The sequence below is a fragment of the Mauremys reevesii genome, linkage group 13 (genome assembly GCF_016161935.1).
Source record: "Mauremys reevesii isolate NIE-2019 linkage group 13, ASM1616193v1, whole genome shotgun sequence".
Lineage (NCBI taxonomy): Eukaryota > Metazoa > Chordata > Testudines > Geoemydidae > Mauremys > Mauremys reevesii.
The window spans coordinates 49158398-49183248 of NC_052635.1; the positions used below are offsets into that span (position 1 = coordinate 49158398).

At 55.4% G+C, this 24851-nt stretch overlaps 1 protein-coding gene and 1 long non-coding RNA gene across 16 annotated transcripts in view; one reads left to right on the forward strand and one right to left on the reverse strand.

Moving 5' to 3' along the window:
* Window positions 1-24851, reverse strand: part of CDH22 (cadherin 22) — a 188539-nt gene that overhangs the window by 101081 nt on the left and 62607 nt on the right. For 12 of the 15 annotated variants that reach the window (XR_005587787.1, XR_005587788.1, XR_005587786.1 and 9 more), the window contains one exon: window positions 11831-11950. Coding sequence is in view for 11 of the 15 variants with exons in the window: in XM_039498236.1 (XP_039354170.1) it covers window positions 11831-11950 (120 nt within the window). In the remaining 4 variants the exon portion in view is untranslated. Of the gene's footprint in view, window positions 1-11830; window positions 11951-14920; window positions 14968-15692; window positions 15968-17171; window positions 17710-24851 lie in introns of those variants that run through there. The other 3 variants (XM_039498237.1, XM_039498238.1, XM_039498239.1) reach the window with 3 other exon arrangements.
* LOC120380500 lies at window positions 18083-24404 on the forward strand. The gene is made up of 2 exons (XR_005587790.1): window positions 18083-18695; window positions 23774-24404. It is a non-coding gene; the product is annotated as an uncharacterized LOC120380500 (long non-coding RNA).

Here is a 24851-nt window from a genome sequence, read left to right on the forward strand (position 1 = left end):
AGTGTTATAAGTGTAGACCTGCCCTTACTCAGGAGCCTGCAGTGAGAGACCTGCAGGGGATTAGGCTATTTAGCCCAATCTTTCCCCTTTCTGGCCCTGACCTGCTCACACTGTCTGCTCCTCAACAGGCACCGGGTTCCAGCACCTCACATGCCCTTGTCCACCTCTCCCCAAAGGCCAGGCTTGAGATGGGGGCAGCCCAGGGGAGTAAAGAAGCAGAGTCCTGAGGAGCCAGAAACGTCCCAGGACACTGCTCAGAACCGCAAGTTGAAGGAAGCCAGGAGAAGCCACTGAACAGTGAGGAGCAGCCATTTTTCTCTCTTTCTCTGATGACATTTGCAGGCGCTGAAGGAGCTGGCGATGCTGTTCTGGAGACATTTAACTCGCCTCGCTTTCTGAAACTAGCAATTATTCCAGTGATTATCATCGTTAGGATTTATTATGAAGACATCACCATTGTCTCCGATCCCTGCAGCTCCCTCACTCTCACGGACAGGCACAATTTCACCCACCTCCCCACGGACTCCGTTATTTCAGTTCTGTAATTACCCCGGACATTCTAAGCTGTGCTTTTGCTGCCTTCGATCTGATGAATCAAAGGGAGGATCCGTTTTGCCTACCTTACCTCAAGCAGGTTCCCACGCACTCCCATCAATCCAGCACCTGCTTTCCTGTGCACTAAAAACTGACTCACGGACCGCTCTGTAAGCTCCTTCCCCTCCCTGGGGTTCATGTCTCCTGGCAGCTGCACAGGGGGTGGGGTGGAGGACGGGGAGCTGAGGGCAGTTCCAGCCTTTATACCAGAAAGACCTTTCTACAGAGGACTGGGAATAGCCCCAGCTGAACTGGATGCGGCACCCCTCAGGCCTCTCCATTGCAGAGAAGTTCGATTTCTGCCACCATTACTCCCGAGGGGCTCAGTCTCTCCCCGTGTCTCCCTGGACATCTCCCTGTGTCAGCCCCATGGCTGCAGACTCCCTTTCTCGCTTTGTGTCCATTTGGAAATAATTGTTTCCCTGTGAGAGCCGCTGCCAATGCAGTCTGTATGGGCTGCTGCCATTCCCACTGCCAGAAGGCATGGATGCAGGAGGATGGAGACCTTTAGGGGATGCTCTTCCTCACATCCCGTCATGCCCCTCAGGGAGATTTGGGGTTTGCATTTTTAAAGAGCACTGGAAGAAACAAGGCCCTAGTGGGAGGGACCCCTCTCGGGTGAGCCCTTGGCCCTATGGCAGGCTGATCCTGGGAGCTGAGGGGCCGGCAGGCTGGTTGGCAGCATTTACAGTCAGACCCAGTCATCCGGCTCTGAATATTAAACTGTTATTTCTGGGGAAGCACCATCACATTCACATTTCAGCAATTTTGTTAATTAAAGGGGTATGAAGTGTTTTATAATGAAAACGATTCTTGTCAGCACAATAGCGCTGAATTGGGATGAGACAGAAAAGCTCCTGCATTCAGCGTAGTTGTAATGGTTTAACTGAGACACTTAATGATACATGCCACGACGCCCTGTTGCAGTGCGACACCCGGCCCAGCTGCCCCCCCGTAACGCCCCCATACAGTGTGGTACCCAGCCCAGCTGCCCCCCCGCCCCACCTCCACGCAGTACAGTACCCATCCCAGCCGCGCCCCGCGACAGCCCCTTGCAGCATGGTACCTGGCCCAGTCGCACCCCACGATGCCCCCTTGCAGTGTGACACCCGGCCCAGCTGCCCCCCCAACTCCCCCCCACAGCTCAGTACCCGACCCAGCCGCCCTCCCCGACACCCCCACACAGTGCGGTACCCAGCCCAGCCACACCCCAACACCCCCCACAGCGCAATCCCCAGCCCAGCTGCACCCCCCAATGCCAACCCACAGCGCGATCCCCAGCCCGGCCGCATGGGATCACTGCATCCTAGTAGGAAGCAAACCCCGAGGCCCAGGGTGGCACTGGCTGGGATACAGCTTGTGTCACGGAGTGTGGGGGAGTCAAGGCCCGCACCCCCCACATCCTGCGATTCTGTGAATCTCAGCCAGCCAGTAAAACAGGTTTATTAGCCAACAGGAGCACAGTCCCAAGCAGGGCTTGTAGGTACAACCAGGACCCCCAGCCAGGTCCCTCTGGGGGGCGAGGATCTTAGACCCCAGACTTGGGGTTCCCTGCCTCTTCCCAGCCAGCCCAAACTGAAACCAAACCCCCCTCCAGCAGGCTCCCCCCCTCCTTCTCCCCCTCCCCCTTTGTCCACTCCCCCCACCCCCTCCTGGCTCAGGTTACAGGCTCAGGTACGGTCCCTCACCTAAAGTCACCCCCTGCTCTCCCCTCCCCCATGCAGACAGCCCCAGTAAAACTAAAGGACATTCCCAGGTCAGTCCACCCCGCTCCCTGCTGCGTCACAGCTTGTCAGTGCATCACAGCTCTCCGGGCGGGCGCAGGACCATGCTGTGGAATACCAGTGCTGCTGCGGCTTGGTGGAAGGAGCTGACATGTTCCCTCACCCCCACCCTGAGGAACACACCTTCCTGGGCACTGGACACGCCCAGCCGAGTTCCTGGGAGGATAGAAAGGAGCCAGGGTTCAGCCCCAGGAGGCTAGCCCCAGCAGCTCCCTCCCCAGGCCCACAGATCTGCTGCTCTCCCAACCAGGAGAACAGCAAGACAATCCATCCTGCCCAAAGACTTCCAGCCACGCCAGAACCCCCTTCCATCCAGCCGTGTCTTTTCAGTTTGTGTCAGTGTCTATTACAGCTGAATAATGCAGCCATGTAACAACATACCCTCCGGTGCACGCTGCGCACGGCTTTCCAGCAGGAGCCAGATTAATCACAGAGAATAATTACAACGTTACGGGACACTTACAGTCACACAAACGCCATCAAACTGGCTCAATGGCAGACGCTCTTTGGGCGATAAAACCAAAGCAGGACAAGTTCTCGGCAGGTAAATGCCTCCCAGGAATCCAACCCTGCAGGTTATTCGCTCTCGATGCTTCCAGCTTAGGGGGCTACGAGTCCACATCCCAGGGCTCCTACCCCAAGGGAACAAGACAGAGACTACCCCGCACCCACCACAGCGCCCTGCCAGAGAGGAGAGCGTGGGCAGGGCCTGCCCCAGTGACCCGATCAGGGCTTTAGCAAGCCTAGGTGTGTAGTCCAGGGGACTGCCCAGGAACAAACCTGAACAGACTTCAATGGGAAGGTCCCTTCCAGGTACACACACCTGCCTATGCAGGGTATGGAAGTGCCAAAGTATTTGCCAACTTTAACCATGTCCCTTTCTGGGAAGGCACGAGGTGCCACCTGATTTCTGTGCCCCAAGCCTGATGTATTGTGGGGGAGCATCAGAGCCAGCCATCCTCAACCCTTCGGCACTCTTCACTGCTTCCCCAGCCTCCCAAGCCCATCAGCACCTCCCCGCTGCTGCCCCATGCCTGGTGGGCACTGGGTGAGCCCTGTGCCTGCCTGCTCCCCACACGCAGGCTGCGCCTCAGTGCAGACGGGCTGGGGATACTGAGCAAACGGCACGGTTCTCTCCTGGTGATGCCACCTCGACAGCGGGGCTGACCCGGCGTCTTGCAAAGCTGAGCCCCTGAGGTGCCATTTTTACACACTCAGAGCCAGTGTGCGGGGCTGCCGCAGCTGGGGTGGGAACACAGCATTGCCCTGGAACCCAGCCTCACCACCAGGGCTGCCCAGAGGATTCAGGGGGCCTGGGGCAAAGCGGGGGAGCTGTGGCGCTTGTACTCACCCGGCGGCGGTCTGGGTCTTCAGCAGCATTTCAGCAGCGGGGGGCCCTTCAGTCGCTCCGCGTCTTCGGCAGCACTGAAGGGCCCCCCGCCACCGAAATGCCGCCGAAGACCCGGACCGCTGCTGGGCCAGGGCTCACAGGGTACTTCAGCGGTGGGGGGGGCCCTTCAGTCGCTCCACGTCTTCGGCAGCACTGAAGGGCCCCCCGCCGCCGAAATGCCGCCGAAGACCCGGACCGCTGCTGGGCCAGGGCTCACAAGGTACTTCAGCGGGGGGGGGGGGGCCTTCAGTCGCTCCGCGTCTTCGGCAGCACTGAAGGGCCCCCCACCGCCGAAATGCCGCCGAACACCAGGACCGCTGCTGGGCCAGGGCTCACAAATTGCCCCACTTGCCCCCCCTCTGGGCGGCCCTGCTCAGCACAGGCAGGAGCCTGAGAGAAGAGAGGTGCAGGCAGCCTGCTGCTCGCCTGGTTCTGCCCTCTCCCAGCCCTGACAGCGACATGGCTGGCCCTGGAATCTCCTTTGGTCACAATGACAGTGTCCGACTCTGCCCCCAGCGGAGGCAGACAGACTGGCTTGCAGCAACATCCCATGCTCAGGAATAACTCCTGGAAAATGCAGCCGCCTTGACAGGGTGGCTTTTCTCTTCATGTGGGGTTCCAACGCCCCAGCAGGGCACCCCCACGGGGTTACTCCCCCCTCAGCCCTGACAGGCTTCCCTCACACTCCTCCCTGACACAAGCCCTGCGCTCCCCTTACCACCTGCCCCTGCAGTCAGAACTCTGCCTTCCAGCCCGAGTGAGGGCTGAGATGGTGCCTGGACCTCACGCTGGCCTCTGCATGGGGAATTCACACTCGCCCTCCCCACTGAAGAAAAGCCAGGCCAGGGCCCAGCTGCACTTTCTTGTGCCCTCGGCCAAGGCCTGCCCCAAGGGGGGACACCGAGACTTTGCCAAGGGGCCTTTTCTGTCCTGCTCTTCCTCCGCCCTTTGAGCCCAGGAGCCAAGACGCAAAGGCCACCACTGAGGAAGGGCGGGTAGCCCTGGTGCATTCAGTGGCCTCTCCTGTGGGTCCTTTATCTGTTTCAATGAGCAACCAGGCTGAAGGGTCTGTGCTCCCAGGCCGTGGGAACACGGCCACAATTCAAACTGCAGGCACATAGCAGTGAAGCCAGACACATGTGCCCACTCGAAGCCAGGAAACAAGGAAATAACCAGCCAGAGGTTAAAGCAAATCCAAGCCTTACTCCAACCCCTCTCCTAGCCCAGCCCATCCTGCACCACCCCCCATTAGTCAAAGCCTGGGGAAGCAGGTGGGTGCTGAAAGTCTATAGGTCTGGGCTATCTAGGGCGAAGGGGGAGGGAATCCAGCACAACTGAAGCAGCCCTACAATAACACAGCAGCGAGGGCAGCCCGGCGCTGGGGAGCAGCCCTACAATAACACAACTGTGTGCACAACGGATGGAGGTAATACACTTCAGGGTCAGACTTTCAAGGGTTAACAGCTCTGAACCTGGAGAGCGGATCCTTTATCTATGGAAGGAAAATGATGCAATTGCTGAGAGAGTCTTGCCAGCTTCATTTCCTGTCCATGTTGCTGGATATTCCCCCACCCTCAAAGAGATAAAAATCGCTGTAATGTATGTGAGAAACGGTGACAAGGCGCAGAGAGGAGCCAGCAGCAGGGGAGAAGAAGGTGTGTGGGAGACATGTGGGGCAGGCGACCAGCAGGGCACAGGGACGTGTGCACACACAGACATGCCAGGCTATGTTGCGTGTTGCTGTCCCTCTCCCCCGAGGTGACCTCTGACATCCTCTCTGCAGGGCCCAGGATCACCTGCATTTTCCTCGTGCAGCAGGCTTGGACCCATCCCCAACCCTTGGCTCAGGAGACCTGTGAGGGAAGGGGGGCGAATGGGACAGGCTCAGGAAACCTGGGCCACTAAGGACTTGTTCACACTACTACTGATACCTGCGCAACTTCTCTCGCTCAGGGGTGGGAATAAGCCATCCCGAGCGACGTAAGTTACACCGAGCTGGCACGCGGCAGGGATGCAGGACGGCGCTCAGAGCGGAGGGAGCTGCCGGGACGCAGGATGGCTGCCGCTGCCGATGAAGGGATAAGGAGATTCAGAAGGGAGAGCAGCACATAAAATGGCCACTCTTCCTGCCAGCCACGTAGGGCCTGTGCCCCAAGAGGCCACCTAGCAGCCAAGCTGGAACAGACAGGCCCAGAGGACTTAGTCCCAGGGGAGGGGAGGGGAGGGGCAGCCTATGACAGCACAAAATGAAGCTAAATCCCAAATCCCTCTTGACATCAAATATTAATTTCCACTTTACACGAGTAAATACGCCCTCAGTCCCCGCAGACCAAACACACAATTTGTCCCAAACCAACTGACCTTCCTTAAAGGCACAGTGTCTCTTAAAGGAGAGAGAATCACACCAACACAAAACCGAGGAATCTCCTTGGAAACAGCTCACATCTGGGGACATGGGATCACCCCAGTTCAAAGCTGCCTGTCCCTGCCCAGGGCGCAGGTGGATAATCCCAAGACAGCAGGCGCCGTTTGGTGCTGATAGAGAGAGTAGCCACGCAGGTCAATGCAACCTGTGAGCACAGGCAAACACAACCCGACACATGTCTGCACACACACAAAAGTGCTGACAGCACAGGGCCCCAAAAGGAGCGTCTCTGTTTAACTGTGTCCCCAACCCAAGGGGCACAAATCCTGTGACTCGTTTGCATCCGTATGGTTCAGAGACAGCAAATTCCCTGTCGCCCACGGGTCCCTGTCCCTGCAAGCCCCATGCTCACAGGGCTGTCACAATGGCCTCCACACCACAGAGCTGCAGGGTTACTGGGGAATAACAACATGCAAACTGCGAGAAAAGACCTGGGGCTGGGCTGGGCCAGTTGACTTGGGTCTACGGGGCTCAGGCTGAGGGGCTACATGGTTGCAGCATAGACATTTGGGCTCTGACTGAAGCCTGGGCTCTGAGACTTGGTGCAGGGGGCTGTTTATCACAGGGCAGGTGTACCCCCGGGGTACTGCAAAGAGGAAAGCTGCGTGTCCAAAGTGCTCATTGCCCAGCTTCTGGATAATTAGCAGGGGTCTGGATCCCCTGACAGATGAAGACACAGCTTTGATGTGCAGCGGTGGAGGGTGCAGTGAACTCAGGGAAGGAATCTCTCCACTGGGTGCAGAGTGATGTGCAGATTCCTGCCTGCAAAGGGAAGCACAAGCTTGATTCTCATCCCTGCCAAATCCATCGCAAGCCAGCTCTGTGACTGACCCAGAAGCAGGCATTGTCTGCAGTGTTGTAGCTTGTCAGTCCCACACACTGCTAAAGGCTGGGGACCGACTGGCTAAGCAGCAGTTCTGCAGAAAAGGACCTGGGGATTACAGTGGATGAGAAGCTGGATATAAGTCAGCAGTGTGCCCTGGTTGCCAAGAAGGCTAACGGCATATTGGGCTGCATTAGTAGGAGCAGTGCCAGCAGACAGAGGGAAGTGATTATTCCCCTCTATTCGGCACTGAAGAGGCCACATCTGGAGTATTGTGTCCAGTTTTGGGCCTCCCACTACAAAAAGAATATGGACAAATTGGCGAGAGCCCAGCGGAGGGCAACGAAAATGATCAAGGGGCTGGGGCACATGACTTATGAGGAGAGGCTGAGGGAACTGGGCTTGTTTAGGCTTTGTCTACACTGCCAATTGAACAACAAAACTTTTGTCATTCACAGGTACTTCAAGAACACCCCCCCCCCCAAAAAAAAACCCCGACAGAAGTTTTTCCATGGCAAGTGGCAGTGTAAACAGCTCGTTGTCAGCAGGAGTAGGAGGTGGAAGTATTTTGTCGGCAAAAGTGTTGACAAACAGCGTTTCCACTGCCCGACTTTTAGCGACACAGGGCAGCACCACTGACAGGATTTTTAACAGCCTGGTTGGCGGTGCTGACCAGAGCCGTCACGACCCAGTGCCTTACATTCCATGACCCAGTACTGGGTCCCGACCCACAGTTTGAAACCCACTGACCTAGGGAGATGGTGGAATCTCCATCCTTAGAGGTTTTTAAGGGCCAGCTTGACAAAGCCCTGGCTGGGATGATTTAGTTGGGGATTGGTCCTGCTTTGAGCAGGGGGTTGGACTAGATACCTCCTGAGGTCTCTTCGAACCCTAATCTTCTATGATTCTATAATTAAAGAGACAAGGTGGACGAGGTCCTATCTTTCTGGCTTTCTTTTATCTTTTCTCAACTGCATGAGGTACACCACATGTTGTAATAGGCATGTGTAAACCCATGGGTCTTGAAAGGTGAATTGTGGGGAGTGCTGATCATTGCAGAGCCTGCTAGATCAACAGATGGAAAACCTTCAGACATATCTTCATGGCTAAAATGATTAACTGCCCACAACACACCTTGGGGACCCATGGGTCCCACACATGCCAATCACAACATGTGGTATTCCTCATGCAGTGCACTGAATGCCGTAACTACCACCATGCCAGTCAACCCGACAGTCACTGCGCGCTCAAATGAACTCATGCAAGAAAACAATAAAAGACAGAATCACCCTGTCACCTGTGGGGGAACACATCTCACAAAGGGTTCACTCTTTATCTGACCTCTCAGTCCCCGTCCTCAAAGGAAACCTGCACGACGCTGGGAGCTTAAATTCATAACTTTGCTAGACACTAAAAATCCCGGCCTGAACACAGATACTGGATTTATGATTATTACAACAATCTATAACCCACTAACAACACTCCCCTCCTTCCCCCTCTGACTGGAAAGGTGTTAACAGGCCACTGCACTCTGAATGGTCCCTGGAAATATGTGTTGACTACTTATGCTAAACAATCTGTTCCCCCTTGTGTTTAGCTGTGCCGCTGGAGTCCCCTGTCCCAGACCTGCAGAAGCAGGGGCGGCTCTAGGCATTTCGCCGCCCCAAGCATGGCAGGCAGGCTGCCTTTGGCGGCTGGCCTGCGGAGGGTCTGCTGGTCCCGCGGCTTCGGAGGACCGCCCTTCGCGAGACCAGCAGACCCTCCGCAGGCCAGCCGCCGAAGGCATCCTGCCTGCCACCCTCGCGGCGCCGGCAGAGCGCCCGCTGTGGCTTGCCGCCCCAGGCACGCGCTTGGCGTGCTGGGGCCTGGAGCCGGCCCTGTGCAGAAGAGCTCCATGCAGCGCTCCTGGGAGTCTCTCTCACCAACAGAAGTTGTCCAATCAAAGAAATTACCTCCCCCCCCTTGTCCCCCAGCAGCAGGAAAACACTTGCTGGGGTGTCTGTACTACTGTCAGGTGGGGGCAGGGTGCATGAAGCTGGGATAGGGAAAGACCAATCTGCACTGGCCTCTGTGTCCAGATGGACAGAGCCTGGGTTCATCCCCCACATGGGCCCTTCATTTCTCAGCCGGTTCGTCTCGCTTAAGGTGACCAGACAGCAAGTGTGAAAAATCAGGACTGGGGGAGGGGGGTAATAGGAGCCTATATAAGAAAAAGACCCCAAAATCGGGACATCTGGTCACCCTAGTCTCGCTCCATGGCCAGCCTGCAGCTCCCCACTCCCTCTCTGTTTGCAAGGAAATGCTCCCTCCTGGCACTAAGAATGACAAGGACCTGGAGCTTGAGCCCTCAGGGACAGAAAGTGCTAAAATCTCACTGCCAATGGCTGAAATTACTGTTTACAAACAGGCGCATCAGAATAAAAGGCTCCCTGAGCACCTGCTAGGGAAGCAATTCTAGGCAGGGCTGGCGCTGTACAGACATGCTGTTAAACAGTGTTTCCTTGTGCTGCTCCTGCTCCACTGTGCCTTGCTGTTACTAGGTCCCCTGGCTGTTCACCACCCAGCACAGCACAACCTCCCGGGTCACTGAGCTGGCAGCGACGTGCAGTGGCCGTGACGAGGAGGAGAGACACCCTTGACGCTATACCAGAAAGTCACTCTCAGAACCCAGATGGAATGGCCAATGGGCCTGGCTCTTTATATGCTAATTGCTCAGACTCGTGTTCGAGTCTTTCACCCAAAGCCTCCTAGAAAGCTTTACACGCTCTACAGAGTCACCACTTCAGCCACTACCAAAATGGGATGTTTTCAAAGCTGTCGTTGGAAATGGCACCTGCAAGTTTTGTGCATGCAGAACACCAGCTCTGTGCCTTTTTAATAGGCCTTACAGTCCTTGAACATGCAGGGTGGAGCCCTGGCCTGAGCACACAAAACTTGCAGGCACAGTTTCAACACATGGATGAAACTTGGCTCCTACAAGACACAAGCGGTGCATTGTTGTTCTTATAAAACTAAGTGGCATTCTAAACATCAGTCACCCTCTGTCTACCTCCTGCTCTCAGGTGTGGCACAGAGCTCCCTCCCTTACTCACCATTCCACAAGCCCTGCGTTCCAGTGGAAACCACGGGGACACTGGGCCATGCAGTAACCCAGCAGGGCCCAGGTGTGTACCATGCTCCATAGGGCCCTTGCCCTCAGCATTAACTCCTGTTCCCAGAACAGGCTTCAGAAGGCAGCAGATCGCTAATATCCATGCACACTGGAGATGCAGCATTCAGCTTGGTTAGCAAGTAATACCCAGGAAGTAGTATTATTTAGAGTGTGTATTATGGTAGGACACAGTGTGCTAGGGACAACCACACACATCGGGTACAGCTACACTGCAGCTGGGATGTATAATTCCCAGATCAGATAGACATACACATGCTAAAAATAGCAGTGTGGCTTCAGCAGCTCCAGCTAGCTACCCAAGCACAATGCCGTCGGAGATCCTAGCTACACACTCGGGCAGCTAACCCAGCCACTGTGGCCACAGTGCTATTTCTCACTCAGAGCTAGTGCTTGTGCATCCACCCAAGCTGGGAATTACCTCTCCCAGCTGCAGTGAAGCTATACCCATAATGAGACCCATTCTCTGCCCCCGGTGCTCAAAGTCTGATCAGCTGCTGAATGCTTCAGCTGGAAATGGGCAGGAACACCAAGCACATCCAGAACCCACCATGCACCTTTTACATCCTGTACCTGAATGTGCAAGCACACCCCCACGTGCACACTGGCTCGGATACCTCCACACACCCTCACAAGATAGTCTCCTACGGGCAGGAGGAGAAAGAGCCACTTGTGACGAACGACAAGGAAGAGACATGGAATCTGAACGTGTGTGAGCGTGTGTGCGTGCGCGCATTTGTTCGTGGGGTGTGCCAGTGTGTGTTTGCTCCTGTGGGTGCATGAGTGCAACAAATAGCAGAGAAGCAGGTCAAAGCACAAAGGGGTTCTTCATTGTCATGTATTGTAGGAACTACAAGAAGCCAAACTGTATGAACTGCGGCTGCCCAGGGCACTAGCCCTTCTATTATCATTCGTTGGATTCCTGGCTCTTGATTGCAGGGTTTATACCCTAAAATCTGCTATTCCCCACGAAGCCTCTTCCCTCCCCCATAACCATTAACATTAATGGGACTTCCACCATCAGAAGGAGATGCCAATGCACATCCCACTAGCTCCTGAGGACAAGGTACTTTATACCAGCTTGTCACAGCACCACCTGCTAGGGGTTTATGACAGATGCGTTTTATAATGGGCTTTAGTCTAAGTTATTAAGAAATAGAGCAGCTTCCGCTGTTCGTTCATTAAATATTAATAGAACATTTATAAACTGATCCTTAATTTAAAGTGTTACCTTTAATCAAAGCCAGGGTGATAGCAATGCAGCCGTTGGTAAAGCCCCTCTGGTAGGATTTAAACCTCACGCATTGCGATTTTTTGGCACCTAAGGTACATTGCTGCTCGGGGTACAGTGCACAGAAGCTGCTGCTGCTGCCAGTGAGTACAAGCAGGAGAGACAACTGCAGTCTGCCCCGAACACCGTGGACCTGTTACTGGGTGGCACATGGCTCTCTCCAGCTCAGTGGTTCACTCGGCCTGGCCTGCTCTGAAAGCGAGGCGGTGAGGGGAGTACAAATGCTCGTCTAGACAGGCAGCCTCCACCCTTCATCCTGGCTCCCAAGCTCCTAGCTCGTGTCAGACCTGCTGACAGCGGCCCGGCGACTGGCATGTCAGTCCCTTCCTCCCCGCCTAGCAGAAGGACACTCACCTGTTTTACTGTCCACTGTGAAGTGCTGCTCCCCTTCCAGCACACTGTAGACCACCCGGGCACTGCTGCCGTACGTGGGGTCATCGGCATCTGATGCCATCACCTGCATCACGGACGTGCCTGCACAAGACAGGGCAGAAACAACAACAAAAACAAGCCTGAGCCAGCTGGGCAGAACCACTCAGACCTTCACGCCTGGGTCCCCTGGGGCTGGCCGGGCACGGGTTGGTAACAGAGCACAGAGGCTGATATAGCCAAGGACTACGAACCTATGCTGGGATAACACCGCCACCCCCAGTGGGACAGGTCACTGGGGAGAGGGCTGGCCATTCCTTTCTCTAGGAGCCACTGGCAGACTGTGCCCAGTTCTGGTGTGCACAACTCAAGGCTGCTGATAAACTGGAGGGGGGCAGAGAAGAGTTGTGAGAATGATAAAGGATTAGAAAACGTCTCATAGTGAGAGACTCAAGGAGCTCAATCTGGTTTGCTAATCAAAGAGAAGGTTACTGGATGCCTTGATTACAGCCAATAAGGACCTAACCGGAACAGAAATTTGATAAGGGGGGCGTGTCTCCCATCTAGCAGACAAAAGCCTAACATGATCCAATGGCTGGAAGTTGAATCTAGACAAATTCAGACTGGAAAAGAGGCGTAAATGCTTAAAATGAAGATAATTAACCATTGGACCAACTTCCCAAAAGTCTTGGTGGATTCTCCCATCCCTGACCATTTTAAAATCCAGACTGGATGCGTTTCTGAGAAATCTGCTCTGGTTCACACAGGAATTAACTCGTGACCGTCCTGCCGCCTGTTATCCCAGGGCCCCTGTGCCAGGACAGTGCTCCTACTTGGCCAATAAGGAGGATGGGGCAGCACCTGGGGCCTATAAAGGACCAGGGCAAAACAGAGACAGGGAGAGAGCTGCCAGACTGGGAGTCAGGAGCTGGCAGAGACTGTCTGGGACCTGGGGGAGACCGAGCTAAAGACAGGAGAACAGCAAGAAGGGTTTGCTGGCTGGTGTCCCCAAACCAGACGGCCCAGGTGGAGGAGGAGCAGCAGAGAGAGATGCCTACTGGCTCTAAGCCAGAGTCAAAGCCAAGGGCCAGAAAGGGCCAAAGGCAGGAGAGCAGCAGAGGAGCTGACCTGCTGACGTCTCCAGTGCAAGAGAGCTGGACCTAGAAGAACCCTGAGGGGGCCGGGGGAGTGAGAGATGCTCCCCTGGTTCCGAGGAGCTGCCAGCAGAGTGGAGATTCCCCTAGGAAAAGTAGGGTGCCACTCTTGCTGGCAGGACTGGAGTTGCTGTCCTGGTAAAGGACAGGAGAGCCGTGGCCTACGGAGGGATGCCAGGGCTGCATGTTGCATGTGCTGTTTGGACTATGCCAAGGAAATTCTGGACTATGGTTGAGACACTTCTGTTATGATTTATGTGCATGGGACTTTCATAATGACGCCCCCAGGGGCTATATTTATACTTGGAAGGTACTTACGATTAGTTCTGGGGGCTCCGAAGGGGGAACCTGGGGCAGGCATGGCCCTCCAGGCAGGGGCTATGTCTGCAAGAGGTCCCCTCTGGCCTTGGGATCTCTGAGCCGAGGGAATGTTTTCCTCTCTGTGCATAAGGCCAAGAGGGGCTGGGCTGTGGGGGGGCTCTGAGACTGGTAATGGGATGCGATACCTTTCACCACTAGACGCCTGGGCTAAGCCCAGCAGAAGGTGGGAGCTTTTGGAGACTCTTCCCAGAGTGGGTCTCCCCCTGGTTTCTAGGGGAACAGGCATCACCATCCCAACTGCCCCTTTCTTGGCAATACTGCCAGGATCGAAGGGGCTATGGAGGCTGGGCCCCTCCCTCAGCCTAAGGGGGCCGGCCCCCCAGAGCAAGTGTGAGGAGAACATGGCTGCTGCCTGGCAGTGTCCTGGGGCTAAGTAGGGGCTTCAAACCTAGGGCTGCTGCTACAGCATCTTCCACAGCAGGCCGCCTGCTTTAGCACAGAGACGTGCAGGGGGAGCAGAACTGCCATCCCGCCTGCTCCCTCCCTCTCTCCGACCTAGACACGCCAGCAGCGTCCTCATGCACCACACGTAGCAGGGCCGGAGGAGTGTAAATTGGATAAAAGTCCATCAAATGGTTGCAATTAAGTTATTGATTTCCAACGCTGTCTCATTAACCAGGGTGCTTCACTCTGACTGTCCCTGTGATGGCTCTAATTTGACATCATGTTCAATTTGACAAAAGCAGGACCCCAGGACGTGAGAACTGGGGGCCAGGGAGGGAAGGGCGGGAGGGCGATGGAGACGAGCACAGAGAGGGAGGGAAGATGTTCCTCCTGCCTGGAGAAACCCCTGGGGAAGGCAATACTTGATACAGCAGCGCAAGGCCACCCAGCAAACCTACAGCAGAGAACGCGGGGACCAACATACACTCACACAGAAACCAAGGTGCTTCCACGCTGGACCAGACCAGCGCTGCAGTGCAACTACCCTAACCCTCTCCTCCCACTGGCAGGCTGGAGCCCACACCAGGAGGAGAAAAGATATGAATTGATCACAGACATTGTGACGGGTTCAGTCACAGGGATCCCCTTGGGACTGTCACCTGATGTACTGAAATGACCTCTGATCCCATTTTCCCTGCCAGCTTGGGACTCCAGAACCCTGTCTTGTTGAGCCAGACACGCCAGCCTACTGCAACACAGACTCAGGGTCTGGGCCACGCCACCAAAGCTGCAGACTTTAACCAAAACCAGCTCAGCGGGTTACCTCTCCAGCACCCTGACAACCAGTTCCCAATGGGATTCAAACCCCAAATAAATCCGTTTTACTCTGTATAAAGATTATACAGGGTAAATTCGTAAATTGTCTGCCCTCTATAACACTGATAGTGATATGGACAGCTGTTTGCTCCCCCAGGTATTAATCACGTACTCTGGGTTTACTAATAAACAAAAGTGATTTTATTAAGTATAAAAAGTAGGATTTAAGTGGTTACAAGTAATAACAAACAGAACAAAGTAAGTCATCAAGAAAAATAAAGCAAAAACACGCAAGTCTAAGCCTAATACATTAAGAAACTGACGACAGGTAATATCTCACCCTCAGAGATGTTCCAATAAGCTTCTTTCACAGACTAGACTCCTTCCTAGTCTGGGCCCCCATCCTTTCCCCGGTACAGTCCTTGTTAGCTCCAACAGGCACCTCAGGTGGTAAGCAGGGGTTTTCTCATGACTGGCCACCTCTTTTGTCCTGCTCCACCCCCTTTTATAGCTTTGGCACAAGGCAGGAATCTTTTGTCTCTCTCTGGGTCCCCACCCCTCCTTCTACATGGAAAAGTACCAGACTTAAGACGATTTCATTATCAGGTGACATGGTCCCATGTCACTGTAAGACCCCTAGTCTCCATTCGGCTGGCCCACTCATACACAGGAAGGCTTTCAAGTCACTAAGGCCATTTACAACTGATTGTTTCTGGAGCACCCTTAATGGCCTCCACTTAACATGTTTACATCAGTGATACAAGTTTATATCTTATTCCTCTATCTCCAGATATAGAAATAATACAAGCAAACAAATAGGATGAACACACTTAGTAGATTACAAGCTTTCTAATGACACCATACAAGGGGTATTTAGCATAAAGCATATTCCAGTTATGTCATATTCATAAGCATATTTCCATAAAGCATATGGAGTGCAACGTCACAGACGTATGATATCTCATTAACCTGGGGAACTCTCTGTCACTGTTGCGGCTAAGGGCTACGTGGGGCTAAGGGCTACGCAGGGCTCAGAGAAGACTGACCATTTATATGGATAATGAAGACATCTAGTTACTTGAGACGGGTTAAAGAAAAGAGAGGAAACTAACCTCTCCTGCTCCAAGGCCTCAGGGCGAGGTAGAGATACCCCACAGCCACGTATTCCATTACAACCTGCTTCAGTGACTCCAACTGACTTCCCTTGGCACTGGGTTGGGGTTTTATTTCCACACAAGGCAGTTTCACTTCCTGTGATGGATCTGGAGCTGGCTGATGTCAGGGATAGGAGACTGGATTGGATGGACCATGGTTCTGATCTGGCAATCCTTATGTTCCTGTGATGCTTAACTCAACAATAACCACAAAACGTTGGCTCTAGCTGAACCTATGTGAGGAATATACGCACTCAGATCTCCTGGCTATTCAGTGTGCAATCAATGCCTGTCCGGGCAGTGTAGAGATCCAGATTCCGAATACTGTGACCTGGCAAAGTATCCAAATCCCTATAAATACTTCATCCAACACCCTGGAGCAACGGCAGGTCTGGCTAAGAAAAAGCCTGAATGAGTGAAACACATCAGTGACACCTTGGTTGTAACAGAGCAAAGTGAATGGAAAGCCACCCAGGTGCGAGGTAACTCACTGAAAGAAATGCCCACCCAACTGGTGACAGTGCCAAAGCCCAAGCCCCCGGGGGCAGAGCCCAGAGGCCATTCCAGCCACCCTGGGCCACTCCAGCCCTGATCCTGCCAGGAGTCATAAGCCCATGGAGTTAGCAGGGCAGTTTTCACTCCTATTTACACAGATCTGCCCCTTCCTGCTGACCCTGGAAGAAACCAACAGTTACGTAGCCACTTTGATTGGTCTCAGGCCTCCTCCTCAGAGCCGTAGCAATGCCGATAAGTCAGGAATTCCCACCATCAGCTCTCAGAGATGGGCTGGTTTGAGCCAGCTTATTTATGCTTTGCTGTCTGCAGTAGTTACCGTGTATCTCTGCCAGGCATGTCCAGGCTACACTGAGGTGATACTAGTGCGCTGTCTAGCTTAATGAGTGACTGCTTAGAAACCTCGCAATAACATTTCCATGACAGGCTCTCTCTGTGCCTCCCATCCACCCTCCTCCATCTGGCTCTCCCCTGCCCATCACCCAAACGTTCTGTGTAATATTCGCTCCCTCCTCCTCTTTCCACCCACCCCTGCACCGTGCCTCCCACTTCACACTCCTGCACCTTCCCATGATAACACCTGACCCTTCCAACGACAGGCATAAAAACACCAGAACAGCAGTTGTGTGGGATGGAGAGAAATTCAGATCATAAATGGGAAATGTCCCATTTAATGAGGGTCCATTACAGGCCCTGCAGAGTAGAGCACTCAGCATCAAGCCCTCCAATTACTCCGCCATGCTGCATTCAGGAGACACGCTGGAGTCTGCGGCACAGACATGATGATCCCCAAGAGTGACATGCCCATGCAACCACTGCACCAGGGCTGTGCTGCCCCATGGGAAGACACCACTCATGGCAGCACCATCCCACCACTGACCCACAGGAACACACTGCCCACGGCAGTGCCACCTGGACACTGACCAGCGGGAACACTACTCGCACGCCGGCACCACGCTGATCCCCTGAGAGAACAGAGCTGGCTGGACACATGCAGCTTGGTCTGGCCAAGGAGTCTTCTTTACAAGCTGGAGGAGGTTAGAACATCCCTGGCAGCAGGGCTTGGAGCAGAGGAGAGTCATTTGCTCCAGTTATCCCTGCACATGACATCACAGGGCTGGACGTGTCATCATAGAGCAGGAGATGACAGGTAAGTGTCTAATAACCCCCCTGCATGTGCATGTAGCTCTCCTCCCGCGGCCCCGGCTATATGTCCGGGTTAGTGCCATTTGCAACCAGGCAGCAGTACAGAGGCCAGGGGCCATTGGGCAGCAGAAGCAGCCATTTAATGCATCTGCCCCTGCTTCTTGGAACCCAGAGACACTGGGCATTTTCCATCCAGGACTAAACCCTGCTGTATGTACCCTGCGAGTGAGAGCTGCACATTCCCCAGACCCAGGCCTTGCTGCACTCATGAGTCTGTCCATCTGTCTGTCTAGCCAGACATTTATGTGAGCGCCTTGCACAACAGGTCAGCCCCAGTGTGACGGAGCAGGAAGCAGGGCGGATTTGACCTGGGAATGTCACAGGGGGGTTACAGTGGGGATGGGGGACTTCCCTTGAAGGAAGCTACCTGAGCTGTAACCTGAGCCAGGAGGGGGGTTGGGAGAAGTGACACCTTCTGCCTGGGAGACTGAACAAAGGAGAGGAGGAGCTGGGGGGAGGGGGAAGAGAGCTGCTGGAGGAGGTTTTGTTTTCAGTTTGGGGCTGGGGGGTGCAAGGCAGGGAATCCCAAGCTGGGGTCTAAGCTCCCTGAACCTCCCAGAAGGACTTGATTGAGGGGTTCTGGTTGTACCTACACGCTCCGCTTGGGACTGTGTTCCTGTCATCTAATAAACCTTCTGTTTTACTGGCTGGCTGAGAGTCCCGGTGAATCGCAGGACATGAGGGTGCAGGGCCCTGACTTCCCCACTCTCCGTGACACCCAGCACGTGATGTAACAGTGACCCTGCCCTGAAGAGAGAGGCTGCTTTGTATGTCCTTGGGTTTAAGTCCCAGTAAACCGACAGGTCTGGTATTCTGCCCTGGTGACACAGGTCTGTGGCCATTCCTAGCTCTCCTGGGAGGCTGCATGCTCTAACAGTCACCCCCGGTTGCTGAGCGCTCAACTGCTGCAGACAATCACAGCTGCCTCTTGGTTGGGGGAGAGACGGTCCCTCGGCTACAGGCCTGGGCCCAGCCCATTGAGAGCTTGGAGATCAAGACCAGGACCTGCACCTGATGCAATGACGAAGCTGTGCAGTGCTGAGCACCCCATGGCAATGCGCTCCTGACAGCCCCATGCTGCCAGCATACACTGAGCAGGAGCAGCTCACAGAACCAGCTGTCAGTGAGCACAATACCTCTGCTGGGAGCAGCTGTCCTGAGGAGAACAGACCTGCTGCTCATTCCACTGCAACGTGCAGGGTGTTTCACCGAGTCCTAAATGGCCCCCATGACACCAGCCAGGTAAGAGCACTAAACCCATGTCACAGATGAGGAAACTGAGACACAAACATGTAATGCTGCCGCTCATGATCACACACACACACACACACACACACACACACACACACACAGAGTCAGGAACAGAGCCCAGGAGTCCTGACTCCAACCCCTCTGCTCTAACCACTGCTCCCACTGCCCTCCCGCAGCCAGGAATAGGGCCCAGGAATCCTGACACTGACCCCTCTGCTCTAAGCACTACATCCACTGCCCTCTTCTAAGCATTAGCGCTCAATCCCAAAGCAGAGCAGCACCCGCTGCGAGTACATCTTGTCCTCCTACTTTTAGTTTGTTTCTGGCATCTGCCTTTGCCATAAAAATACAATAAATAAAATCTAAACATCCATCATGTGCTGCATAACCCACAGCCCATCTCCAGGAACCCTGAACTCATAGCCAGAGAGATAATTAGACACGTAAAATGAGATAAAGACCCAAGTTCCTCCCCTGGCCGGCTCGCACTGGGGAATCAGAGGAAACCAACAACTGTACATAAAAATGAATCAGCAAAGAATCCTGTGGCACCTTATAGACTAACAGACGTTTTTGCATGATGAGCTTGGGTGGTGAATCTTCTTTTCTTGGATGCAAGCAGTGAGGCAGGGGCAGGTGTATATATAAGCAAGCAAGCAGCAGAGAGAGAGATAACGAGGTTAGATCAATCAGGGAGGATGGGGCCCTGTTCCAGCGGCTGAGGTGTGAAAACCAAGGGAGGAGATGAATGCATCAGACAGGATCTGTGTCTCTCGCTCTCCTGGCTGCAAAGGTGCAAGTCTGCCACCGCAGACTGGAGAGACTGTTCAGAGCCCGGGCTGGGGGACCCCTCTGTCAGGGGCCCATTCTACAATGGCATTCTTCTACTAGATCCCTTCACCCTGGTTCTGTTCTGGAACAACAGACCCCGCAATGGCACCAGAGGAATAAACACCCTCCCCACACGACGTCTTTACAAAGCGAGCGCTTGCCCAGGTGGCCATGCTCCTTGGGGGCTGGCTGCGGAAGGGTGCCCAGCAGTGTGCTGGCTGCCAGTGCCCCCAGAAAGTGCTGTCGGAGTCACTGGCCCAGCACCAAGAGCAATCTCTGTAGAGCTGTGTGGGGAGATAACGCAGCCCTTAATTCTGAAGCCATGAAATGCTGCGGCACAATTAATCTCTACTCTGGCCTGCAGGAAGCCAGGATTAGCAACTTGGGGAGGGTCTCCTCTTAGCACCCAGCCGGCAGAGGAATTGTGTCCAGCTCTGCTTGAGGAAATCAGTGCAGATTAACACGCAGTGTCTCCAGCAAAGGGATTCTCAGGGCTGTCCCGTAAGCAAAGGGTCAGCTACCAAGCCCTCCTCCAGGGAGCTGCACGCAAACACCTCCCATCAAGCCAGGCTGCTGCGCACACGTTGCCCAGCCACAGGCAAGTCCCATGCTTGCCCCTGTCACACTGGTGCCCGTGAGAGACATGAAGCTGCTGGAGGCACCTTCCTGCAGCAATGCAACCAGCTGTAACCTGAGAGAGGCACATCTGCATCCACAGCCACCCTTAGGGGAGCAGCTAGGAAACGGACTACAGCCCCAGGGGACAGCAGCAATCTGGGAGGCACAGGCAAGGGAAGCTACCACTTGGCTGCTGCCTGGCAGCTTCTCCACTTCCTTGCAGCCCACCTGAGCGCATGCAGGGGGGCACCTGTGAACATTATCCCTCCTCTGGGGCTATCTCGCCGATAGAGGGTTTGCTTTACGGGAAGCATCTCCTCTGCGTGGAGCTTGTTCTGATCTGCTCCTGTGCCTCTCCTTGTACACCAATCACTAAGCAGTGCTCTAGAAAGTACTGCTAGGCCGGGGCAGACAGTGTGAGGCTGGCACTGCCAGCCGTGGCGAGGCCCAGCTGGGGCCCTCCCCCGCAGCCCGCCATGCACTGCTCGGCCAAGCTGGGCGTGCGCAGCCCTGCCGCCGGCTGCGTGGCTGGCCCCTAGAGTGCTGTGCACCACTGCTGTAAGCCAGGAGGGAGGGTTCTGGCTGGCTGAAGAAGGGGCTAGGACCTGTCTGTGGGGCTCACGCCTGGCAGCTGTTGGCAGAGCTTGTGGTGAGGGGAAGGAGTAAGGAAAATCCTTCCCCCCATGCCCTGGGGCGGGGCTGAGCTCTCCAGCGGCCCAGCCAATCCCAGCCCCTGGAGTGCTGGCCCAGCTCGGCCCCCTTCCCCAAACCACCTGTTCTTCCCGCCCGCACTGGCAGTGAGCAGGGATGGGAGAGTCTCCAAAGCACCCGCCCTCAGGCTCCCAGGCGCTCGCCCTTCCCCTAGAGCCTCCACTCTGGGGACCTCCCTGCCTCTCCCGCCTCCTCTGGACCTTCCTCTCTCAGCACTCCTGGAAGCCTGCGACCTCCGTTCGCAGCACACTCTGGACTGACGCCACTGACGATGCCACTCGCTCTGGCGGCATTTAGCTACAACGGAAAGCAAACAGGCCCCGCTCAGAACCCACAAGGACCCGGCAGGCTGGAAAGGGACCTGCACACGCCAGTCCAGATGCCAGCCGAGGGTGAATGCATCAGATCCATGCAGAATGCAGAGTGCCCCACGCCCACAGCCCCGAGCCCTTCCCTCCCAGCCTATGACCAGCTCAAAGGGATGCACTCGCGATAGCCCAGCTCCTGGCACAGGCTAGTGCCCATCCCCTTGCTCCTGCCATGGCAGGGTGGGAGGGAAGGCCCTGCGCAGGTGAGGACAGGCTCCAGCACAAGGAACCCCTGCAGGACTCTGCCCCGCTATGCAAGAGGCCACGGAGTCCCCCTCCCACACCCCTTTCCCAGTGTAGTAGCTGCTGCGTCTCACTCAGAGGTGACATGTAGGGGGGACGTGGGGGGGCAAGTGCCCCCGCAGACTGGCCTTCTCTCCGTGTGCCCCCCTCCACCACCACCCCCAGCACGTTCGGCCACTCTCCTGGCAGTCAGTCCGGGATCAGGACGGAGCCACTTCTACCTGAGAACCTGGCTGGGAGGCAGCAGCGGCCCGCTCCTTGATCCGGGGCAGAGCATGCTGGGCTCGGGCAGGGAGTAGTCCGCTGACCCCCAGCTGCTGGGGACAGAGACCCAGCAAGCTGGAAACGTGCTGGAGGGGGGCAGGGGGAGAGGTGGCTCTGAAAGCAGGGTCCCGCCCCGGGATGGCCTCTTTGGGCACCAGCCACTGAACATGGAGCCACACAGCACACAACGTCCTTCTCCCAGCTTGGACCATTCGAGCTCTCTAAGCTCTTGGCTACTGTGGGCAACCTGGATCGAGCCCCTGAGTACCCCGGCACAGACCTAACAGAGCTTTCTCACACCACCCAGCACTCAGGGAGCCATCACCTGACACACCCTGCTTTGCAAACCAGCACCCAGCCTCCCATCTTCCATTTCTCAGCATGCTAGCCACCGAGCCACCTCAGACACGGCTACCCCCTGCCACTGGGGCGCCAGAGCGCAGACAGTGCTGCTCATGCTGACGGACAGCAGCTGATCCCACAGGCCCTGGCATGCTGCTGACCCATCAGAGACCTGGCAGGGGCGAGAGCAACCACATTCAGCTGGTTTAGTTCTTCCGGCGAGGCTGATCCCAGGGGCGCAGCACGGTCCATTGCTCCCAGATCTCCATAATATGGAGTCCCTTGAGGGTCAGCCCCCAGCTCCACATCCTCTTCCTTTTATTGCCACCCACACCATGTCTCAGCTGGCCTGATGCCTGGCACAGACCAGCCCCCACAAAGGAGCACCTGGCTCTAGGCAAGACGACAGCTGGGCTGGTGGAAGAGGGAGCAGACCTGCATGCTGGCTGCCACGTCAGTTTCAGCCCCTGGCTGATTTTGGATGCCCAAGTAGCTACAGCTGATATAAACGCTCCATAGCCCGGCATAGGGCATGCCCAGCATGACAACACGGACTTCAGAACACCAGCTGATCAAGAATGGCAGCACATCCCAGCAACACAGCCCCCACCCCAAGCACCCAGCGCCTGCTCCCTGCCCAACTTAGCAATGCAGCCCCCTCTCCCACTCCCCACCCTGAGGGCCCAGCACCTGCTCCCTGTCCTGCCTTGCTGCAGAATTTCATCTCCCAGTCTCGGCGACATAATCATCACAGCTCTGTGTGGAAAAGGCCCATGCTACCTGATTGGCCTTCCTTTTCTACCTAGCCAAGACCTCCCATACCAGCCCCAGGAACCATCTGCCCCAAGCGGAAGACTCCTGGGACCGACCTACAGCAGGGTCTCAGCTGCCGGCCCTGCCTGCTGTGACGGCTGCACTCCCAGGGCACTGTGCATCAATCCTGAGTGGCAGTACCACAGTCACAGCTGGGCAGGGAAGAAGGGAGATGAAATCTAATGTCCTGATTCAGGGAGCAGAAGGAAGCTTCAGCCAGGAGCAGGGCTGCCACTGGCCCAACAGAGCTGTGAGGTTCTCAGGTGTATGGAAGAAAGAGACAGAGTCTGGCAGAGACACACTGAGAGCATCTTCTTCATCACAGCTCACAAACAGCCCTGGCACCTAATGAGAAAGGCAGAACGAAAGTCTCTGTAACGGTGGTGACAAAGTGCCCCTTCCCTGGCAGGGACCACCACGGTCCACCCCTCTTGGCTAGTCTCAAGGCCTGCTGCTGAACTCCATGGTCCCATGAACAACGGGCATGGCAGGCACTTCATGGCTCCCCCAAGTCTTTCCCCACACTGCATCCATTCACAAGCTACAATTCTGGCCCCAAATAGCAGCCGAGGCCTCTGGCTCTCCACTCTGGTCACACAGGGCAGAGGGTCGGCGCAGACGGGGTCTGGCCCCTTTAACTGCTTGCAGAGCTGCATGTTGGGTTTTCATGTGAAATTCTTTGGTCAGCCCCAGAACAGCTGTGGATTATTCTCACTCTCTAAGACAGAGAGGGAGACTGTGTCCTGATGGCAGAATTTACTGGGCAGAGCTGTCTACAGACGTGGCACTCACATGGCCCAGGCCTGGGCACAGCAGCAGCCACCACCAAGATTTTTTAAATGATAAAATTTTCAGCGTTCTCTCTTCTTGCTCCAACAGGTGAAGCGGCTAGTGCCTCCCAGGAGCAAGTGGCGGCATGTCAGGGAAGGAAACAAGCCCCAGTGCTGAAAGATTATCGGAGCAGAAACAAGCCTCCTGCATCCCCAAGAATGGCCTGTTTTGGTAGAATGCAGAGCCCGGCCCAGAGGGAATTTCACTGCAGACTCAGAACTCTTGCTCCTGCAGCCACACGCAGGCAGGAACTAACCCAGCTGCAGATGGATCTCGCAATGAAATGCTACAAAACAGAGCAGCCTACGGAGGGCACTTAGAGAAAGACGTCTACAGGACAGGTCCATGGGGGTGGGGGACAGCCTCCAGACAGGCATGGGGTCCGGGCGCCCTGGGCATGCAGACAGGCACAGAAGAGGGGAAAGTTTGCCCCAAAGCAGCATGGGAGCCCCATGAACATGCCCCTGCCCCAGGAGCAGAGAGCACTCAGGACACTCGCTCTCTGAAAAAGATTCCAGAGTCTGCAGTGTGTCCTCAGCCCAGAGATCCCAGCGCTGAACTAGGGTCTGTGTCCACTCTGCTCCAGCGTGCAGAGCCCTGGATCCTGGTTGCTCCCAGCCAAAGAGCTTCCAGACAAGCTCCAATGTTCTGAGCACTTTCTATTAAAAATTCAGAGCCACCTGTTGCATGGCCTGTAAACACTGATTGCACCCAGAACAAATCCCTTTTCTCCGCTTCCAGTGGGGAGATTAAACAATTTCTCTTGGCAATAATCACTTCTGCAGCCAGCTGACTTTGGGCTAAAGGCAGGGCCTGACCCCAAGCTTTGTCTGCACAGCCAAATCGTCTCTAATCTGGCCTGATGAGACTTGCTGCTACCCAGGGAAATGGGGGAGGGAAACATGGTCCCTGAGTCACAGGATGCCTATTTCACCAGGGTCTCTTTGCCATGGGCTGATCCTGCAAGGTGCCGCGCACATGTGCACAGCCTCTGATGATGCCAGGATTGGGCCCTTGGACTCTGGCTTTGTGGGATTTGTCTTTGGCCTGGGGGCAGCAGGCAGCTGTTAATCAGCCCTAGGGGAGCTTGGAAAGGGAGCCCAAAACTGAGCTGATTTTATCATTT